The 8,858-nt window shown below is 33.2% G+C and overlaps 1 protein-coding gene across 1 annotated transcript; it reads left to right on the top strand.

Moving 5' to 3' along the window:
- The first annotated feature begins 383 nt into the window (after positions 1-383).
- Positions 384-2,072, top strand: LOC145159367 (polygalacturonase-like). Its single transcript, XM_079078321.1, has 4 exons — positions 384-831; positions 922-1,211; positions 1,295-1,523; positions 1,617-2,072. The coding sequence occupies exons 1-4, from the start codon at positions 415-417 to the stop codon at positions 1,836-1,838; spliced, it is 1,158 nt and encodes a 385-aa protein (XP_078934447.1). The 5' UTR covers positions 384-414; the 3' UTR covers positions 1,839-2,072.
- The last annotated feature ends 6,786 nt before the right edge of the window (positions 2,073-8,858 follow it).

Genomic DNA, 8,858 nt, shown 5'->3' on the forward strand with positions numbered 1-8,858 from the left:
AAGGTCTTTAATAAATACTATACTATTTTCAAATTTCATGGTTGATTTCTTTCTTAGGCTTTTAAACAAAAACAACATTATAACAAATTAAATTAAATTATAGTAATATTTTATGTTTATAAAAAACAAGACATGTTTCTACAATTATCGGGTCCGTTATTTGAGGATCAATCCATGATCTCCAAATAATTCTTCAAATTTCGTATTTTATTCAACTTATACGGTACATTGTACAAACATCCATAGCAGCAGCAAAATATACATGGGAAACAGTGTGTTGACTTATATTTTACATTAACTAATCGATTAAATAAGGATGATTAGTGCTAATTAAATACAGTTAGATGGTAGCTCTACAATCTCCCTCATAAATAACCACCCATCTACCTCTTCAATTCCACCATCTCCACAACCATGGCGATCCCTTTGGTAATTGCACTTGTCGTCGTCTTCTCCTTCATGGAATCCACCGTCGCTACAACGTATAATGTCAGAACAATGGGAGCCAAAACCGACGGGAGAACTGACTCGACCAAAACATTCATGGCTGCATGGTCTGGTGCATGTGGCTCATCCAAGCCTTCAACCATTTACGTCCCAAATGGAAGGTATTTGGTTGGTGGTTTACGATTCAGTGGTCCATGCAAGAACAAAGCTATCACCATTCGTATCGATGGCACCCTTGTGGCTCCTTCCAATTATGGTGCTGAGTATTGGCTCCGGTTTAATGTAGTTGAAGGGGTAACCATTCTCGGTGGCATCCTTGATGCTCAGGGTGCTGGTTTATGGGCTTGTAAGGCTTCTCGAAAAAACTGCCCCTCCGGAGCGACGGTAATGATTGATTGATCTCTTTGTTTTCGTGGTTAATTAACTGCTGCTTAATTTGGTTTTTGAAACGAGTATTGTGGTTGAATTGTGCAGAGTTTAGCGATCTTCAACTCTAAAAATGTTGTGGTGAATGGGTTGAGTTCATTGAACAGCCAAATGTTCCACATCGTGGTGAACGGTTGCCATAACGTGAAGGTGGTTGGGGTGAACGTGGTGGCGCCGTGGAACAGTCCAAACACAGACGGCATCCACGTGCAGTTGTCCACCGGAGTATCCATTTTGAACTCCAAAATCAGCACCGGTGATGACTGTGTCTCCATTGGCCCCGGTACAACCAATCTATGGATCGAAAATGTCGCTTGTGGACCAGGACATGGCATCAGGTAAGAACCGAAATCATCAGAATGAGGTTACATTCTAAAGGAATCTGTAAAGTTGTAATGATTAATGGCATGTATCATTGTAGCATTGGAAGCTTAGGGAAGGACTTAAAAGAAGAAGGGGTGCAGAATGTGACAGTGAAGAGGGTTACTTTCAAAGACACAGATAACGGGCTGCGGATCAAGGCATGGGCGAGGCCGAGCAGTGGTTTCGTTAATGGCGTTCTCTTCCAGAACGCCGTCATGACCAACGTCGAGAATCCAATTGTCATCGACCAAAACTACTGCCCTGGAAGCAAAAACTGTCCTCGTCAGGTATGTTTATAAAATGTTGATTCTCTTTCGAGTTTGGATGAATTTTTATTCAGTTTTTTGTTCAAAGAGGCATAACTTTTGGAACGGTTGCAGGTTTCCGGTGTGAAAATAAGCAACGTGAAGTATCAAGACGTGCATGGGACATCAGCAACGAAGGTTGCGGTGAAGTTTGATTGCAGTAAGAAGAATCCATGTAGGGGAATCACGATTCAAGATGTGAACCTGAGCTTCAAGAACCAGCTTCCGGCGTCTGCATATTGCGTTAATGCAGCAGGAAGAGCTTCCGGCGTTGTTAAACCCACAAGCTGTTTGTAGAGTAAGGTTTGTTGCCTGAGCCCGTGGCCGGAGAATTTTGTTTTAATCGCCTGGCTTTGCACCGATGTTTCATTGTTTAGTGGTAGGGTTTGTTCACATTGTTAATTGGGGTTTTGGTGTTGTATGTATGAATGTTGATTGAGGATATTCTCAATCTTATATTCCTATTGGTGCAACCTGTATTTGCTTCATATATTTTGATAAAATTTCCGAGTATAAACTTTTAACTGTTTATTAGGGGGTGTTTGGATAAATGATCTTATACCTTATTAGCTTATTGTAGTGGGAATAAGTAGTTTTTGCAAAAGTGTTTGTGGTGGGAATAAGCAATAAACAATAACCAAGTGGGATGCTTATTAAAATCAGTTTATTTAGCTTATTCCAACCACAATAATCTGATTTTTAAGGATTCCTATCCAAACACTTAAACTTAACTTATTGTGGTGAGAATAAGCAATAGGCAATAAGTACCCTCTTTTTTCCCTATCCAAACACCCTCTTAATGTCATGTAATGTTATATTTGCAACAAAGGCAATCTATTTGCTTGATTGAAATGAACTACTTCGATTGTGGATGCAAACATAGCGTTACAAGCTTTAAAACCAAAAAACCGAAGTGGAATTAGTTGGAACCAATTAATGGTATTCGTCTGATTTCGGTATCGAACACCTACTTAGATAACACATTTCGTAATAGTACTGAACCCGAACCCGAACCCGAACCGGAACCAAGTAGTGGTATTTGGTTTTGTTTTCGGTTTCCCACTCCCTCCTTAATCGGTTTTCGGTTCTTTCGTTTCCAGTCCAATTCGGACTGGTTCCGAACTGATTCACATCCTTATAGCGTTTCTTTTGAAAAAATAGCTAGTATCGTGTAGTGGAACTAGAGATGTGTTGGTGATTTGTATTACCAATGTGTATTTAAGTGTAACGGATTAATTTGTTGACCAAATACAATCTTGATAAACATTAAACAAGTAAGGGAGGTACGGAGTGCATACTTATTTAAGTTTGATCAAGATTCAAAGTACAATGTCAATTAGGGCTAAGTCCCTGAACGAATGGGGGTCTGAGGGCAACGCCCCTGGAAGCGGGGTCCAAGGGGCGGCAGCCCCTGGCAGGGTTCAAGGGGCAGAGCCCTTGGCTGGTGGAAACTGTCTTGTGACAATTTGGCCAGTTTTAGGACATAGAAAATTGTTGTATGATAGTTTTTAGACAAATGCGTTTTATAACCAATTATGGTCATATTTTATGGTAGATATACGAAATTTATAATCTCTCATTCTTTGTTATTGTTTCTCTTATTCTGAATCTTATCCAATTGTTGATTTTGGTAGTACCATTGAAATACTTCAATTTGAAAGTGTCATCACGATTCTCAAAATTCCAAGTGCTATCATACCACAAATCTCTAACAAAAATTGGAGTATTCTATGACAATGGCAAGTGGCGATTTTGTGAAGGACATGACAAGTAAGTTTGACAAGTTGGTGAAGTTTGAAGGCCAAGAGTTTCGTAGATTGCAGCAGAAGATGAAATTTCTCCTAACCACTCTGAAAGCGGTGTATGTTTTGAGTACACCCATACCCGAATTGGCTGAAGATGAAATTTTGGTGGCAACAATGAAGAGATCAAAATGGGATAATGATGACTACATATGTCATGGCCACATTCTCAATAGTATGCCCCACTCTCTTTTTGATATATATCAAAATGTCGAATCTGTAAAAAAACTATGAGATTCTCTTGAATCTAATTACATGTCTGAAGATGCTTCTAGCAAAAAAAAATTGGTCAATAACTTTATGGGTTACAAGATGTAGGGGCGGAGCTAGAAATTTTTCCGGTAGTAATCATAAATCATCAAGTGTGTTTTTGCTTTACCTAAAAAATAAAAATAAGCAAGAATCATAGGAAATTAATACACTATTAACATAAAAACAATCGATAACAACTTACAGTAAATTACTAAAACAATTATGAGATAAATATGTCCAATTAAAAAAAATTAAGAAGGGGTGATGATAGGTAGTGATAGGGTCAGTTACTTTATCTTTACTCATTACTTTATATTTGTTCAAGTCTAAAGTGAAAACTCAATTACTCTGTTAGTATACTATATCTCCTAGTTATGCATATATAAACCAACCTTGAATAAAAAAAAGTAACGTGATAGAGACATACAATACAGCGAATCCACATCATTGAGCGAGAGTCGAGAAGAAAAGCCATAGAGGTGACCGACGCTTAGTTGTGGTTGACATTGTGTTTGATAGGCGGAGATGTAAATTTATAACAACCATTAACGCACTTAACGAAGGTCAATAGGTAGAAAAGAAGGTGGGACCGGAGATGGGGGGCAGAGAGCTTAAAGAAGAACACAATATCCCTCTGAATATGGTTTAAATTATTTTTTTTCAAATATTTTAAAATTCTTTTTATTTTAGGAATGAGGATTAGGTGTTTTTTTTTAATTTTGAAAGTATATTAGAACTTTCCAAAAATTTGAAAATTTGTTAGAACTTCCGATTTGCATTCTTATATCTCTCAAATCATTTTTCTTTTTTTAAAATATATAGATATTTGTAATTAAAAATATAGAGTTAAGAATACAGTGGTTATTGATATGTTTGCATATGTGTTTAGTTAGAAAGAATTATTTAACAATCAAAGAATATGTAATGGTTGGTTTGAAAAATATACATAGAAATATTTTATCGCTTGCCCTTACTTTCTCCGCCACTGATAATATGATTGATTCCAGACCTGTTATGAAACAATTCCATGAAATGCTAAGGATTCTGGAACAGTTTGCCTAACACAATCTGAAAATGGATGAAGCTACTTTTGTGGATGTTATCATTGACAAACTGCCCCCCCCCCCCCATCCTGGAAAGATTTTAGACACACTCTGAAACATAACAAAGATGAATTAACTTTGGTTCAACTTGGAATCGATTTACAAAATGAAGATACTTTAAGGACTCAAGAGCATGATAATAATTCTAAAGTCAAGAACCAAGTTAGTTCCTCCTTTGTGAATATGGTGGAAGGAGAAGGATCAAAGAATACCAAAAAGTCTAATGGTAAAGGGAAGTTCAAAGGAAATGAGGACAAGTCTTCCAACAATAAGGCAAAACTGTTTTGTTAGAATTATAATAGATTGGGTCATTTCAAGAAGGATTGTTGTCTTTGCAAAGTAAACAAGGATGTGAGTCCAAGTGGTTCTAAGGATCTAGAAAAGCAACAAGGTCAAATTTCTATTTTCATGTAGAATTCTAATTATATTTAGAATTATGTTACTATTATTTCTAAATTATTTTATGTGCAAGATGATGATGTTGCATGGTGGGTTGATTGGGGAGCAACATGTCATGTTTGCAAATATCTTTGTTGGTTTAAAGAATGTCAACCAATTGAAGATAAATCTTTTGTGAGGATGGGAAATGTTGCAACTGGACCAATCAAAGGTATAGGATCTATTTTACTTTAATTTACTTTTGGAAAATGTTTGTGTTTGAGCAATGTATTTTTTGTACCAGGAATTCGTAAGAATCTCTTATTTGAAATAGTTCTAAATAAGAGTGGTTAGAAACAAGTATTAGAAAGTTACAAGTATATCTTGTCAAGACATGATTCTTTTGTCGGATTTGTATATATGTGATGGAATGATTAGACTTAATCTTAATTATCCTTCTTATGATAATTCGATTTGCATGGCTTCAATTAGTACTAGCAATAATTTTAATAAATCTAATTTATGGAATGCTAGATTAGGACACATTCATTACAAGAGATGAAAAGATATGTCTAAAATGAGTTTAATTCTTGCTGTTCATATATATAATGAAAAAGTGTAAAACATACATGTTAACAAAGTCACTAGACAGCCTTTTAAAGATTTTGTTAAGGAAAGTATGGTGTTGGAACTCATACATAGTGATTTGTGTGATTTTCATGCAACACCTTCCGTATGAAACAAAAAGTATGTTGTTAATTTTATTGATGATGCATCTAGGTATTTTTATATCTATTTGCTACATTCAAAAGATGAAGCTTAATAAATTTAAGATTTATAAACAGTTAGTTGAGCTTCATAAAAATGAATGAATATAAGTTTTGCGTATTGATAGAGGTGGTGGGTATTATGATCTAATTTATTTCGAATCAACTAGAATAATACATCAAACTATGGCTCCTTATACACCACAACAAAATGGTGTAGCTGAAAGGAGGAATAAGACTTTGAAAGAAATGGTAAATTCCATGTTATCATATTCTGACTTGAGTAAATGATTTTGGGATGAGGCTATGTTAAATGCATGTAGTATCTTGAATAGAACTCCAAATAAAAGCAGTAAGAATACTCCTTGTGAATTTTGGTGTAAAAAGGTACCAAATTTGAGTTATCTAGATGTTTGGGGTTATAGATTTTACATTCCAATAATATATCTTGTCATTCCTAAGTCTTTTATCTTAGAAAGAATACTCCAAATAAAAGCAGTAAGAATACTCCTTATGAACTTAGTTCCATGTGGCAATGTCAAGATTCCTCTAAAGGAATCTTGTATATTGTACTCTTTCAAGATATTGCCAATATATGCATAAACATTTTAAAACTTTAACATCCATTTATCAATCTATATAGATTTTACATTCCAAGAATATATCTTGTCATTCCTAAGTCTTTTATCTTAGAAACACATTCGAAATCAAGGTGAAAAAGCATGGCATGGTCAGAATGTAATTTCTCATGATTAAGTATGTCTCATTCATACAAGATTAGGAATATCACTATGCTCCCAGTAGTTCTTGGTAAACACAAATGTCATCTACATTTTGATGTGAAAGTACACCTTGTATATATATATATATATATATATATATATATAATATATATATATATATATTAAAATGATGATTCAAACCGTGAGATGTTTACTTTTATATCTACAAGTGGATCTTAAGCCTTACACATTTTGTTAGGATAAAATGGATTAAAAAACCTCCAAGCTATGCTATATAGATATCTTCAAGTAGATGACTATTAAGAAAAGCGCTCTTTCTTGACATCTATTTGCAATATCTCGTATTAGGAATATGAAGTTATAGTAAGTAATATCCTTGTTGATCTAATCATAGCATCTTGTGAAAAGTTTTGATCATAGTCAATGTCATGAGTATGATATGAGTATGAAAAATCCTTTTATAACAAGTATTGCTTAAATGTATGTGATATCAAAGTCATTTAACAAATTAATCAAGCCCATACCTGATTATTATACATGAATTACATCTCAATGTTCATGACTCAAAGTCATTTAACAGATTCAAGATCTAATATAGATTTTGGTAGTTGATGGATTTTTCAGAAACCATAAAGAAGAACTCGTCAATGAGAGATTCCTTATTTCTCAAGTCATAGATGATTTCTACCAATACTGCAACGCGTTTGTGCTTATAACTAGCTATTATTCATGTTTAACAGTTTCATGTTTAAAACTAGTGCCAACTCTTACAACATCAGGCTTTGGTTCTTGAGCTACTTCAAGTTTTATGTGCCTCCCACTTGCTTTGTCATTAGAAGCTTTCTTTCGGCTAACTCAACATTCATAAGAATAAGAGAACTTATTCTTGGTGGGTTTGTATACATAATAATCTAAAAAATCTTTTAGAGTATTTTACAAATATGTATTTAGTAGATGTTAGTGTTATAAACTTTATTCTGATATAGGCTTTAAGTCCATAAAAGAGTAAGGAAGATAAGGATCGAGCCTTTCCATACAAAATCTTATAAAGTGTTTTTATCTACCTATTAGTTAGTGTTTGTATTCAAAGTAGATAGTGACTAAGGTATAATCCCAAGAGAATAAATGAAGATATTTTTTACTGATTAGAAAGTAAACTTTATCTAGTAAGATTTAATTCATCATTTATTATCACTAAAACTTTAGATGGTGTTATTGGATTATATCTCAACTTTATATTTGAAAACTTAAAGCAAGATTTCACAATTATGCTTTACCATGTAAAATATAATTATAAATACTATAGTTGTTAATAAATTTGATTGGTATCTTGCATTAAATCTTAGACATTCATTAGAAAGGAAATCATACATCACAATATATTGTTCCATAATAATTATTTTCTCTATAGATTAGTGAGAATATCATTAGTAATCGTTTATATACATATAAGATCTGCATATTTTAGATAAACTACATTATTTGCCTTAAAGAATTCCCTTTCTTGAAATTAAAATATGAGTATTTCATTTATATAATAAAGATATCAATGTCTTAGATAATTTCGATTTAAAACAAGTTTAAGTCAAAAGTGTTTACATATAGAACTTTTAATTTATAAAACATTGGTATTTTCTTTATAACTCTATTATGAGATCTAGTCTCATAAATAGAAGTAAATCATTCCAGAATATGAATATTTTCGTTATAAAAAATGATTTAAGTAAATAATCAAATTTTAATATATTAACTAAGACATATATTTAGACATGTTAAATTAAAACGTACATTTTTCCAAAACAAATATTTTTTTACAATACAAGTACATTATGTTCTAAGCGTAAATTATAAACTAAACTCCAAGAGTGAAGTTCCAACTTGCATGTGCTCAGCCGGTTACTCTTTTGTAAATATATGAAAACAAGTTACAAATATTGAATTAACATTTGAGTACCAAGTACTTGAAGTTTATATGAAAAGTATAAGTTCTATCTAGTAGATTCTTGAAGTACGTCTCTTCCAGACTTTCTTTTCAGATAAAGGAGCAGATCATTTTCTAGTATCATGTTTCTCCATAAAAGAAACAAGATGCATCTATGTAGATTTTATTGGATTTCTTGGGCCTAAAGGAATTGATTCCATAAACTATGGACCTCTTAGATTACACATGGTGATCCCTTTCAGCTTTGCATTATTTCATTATTTGAACTAGCTTAAAACAAAAAATCGTTGTATTGTAGGAATACTTGTGTAACCTATTATATCATCATAT

This window comes from Lactuca virosa, chromosome 1 (assembly GCF_052849685.1).
Source record: "Lactuca virosa cultivar CGN04683 chromosome 1, Lactuca_virosa_CGN04683_v6, whole genome shotgun sequence".
NCBI lineage: Eukaryota > Viridiplantae > Streptophyta > Magnoliopsida > Asterales > Asteraceae > Lactuca > Lactuca virosa.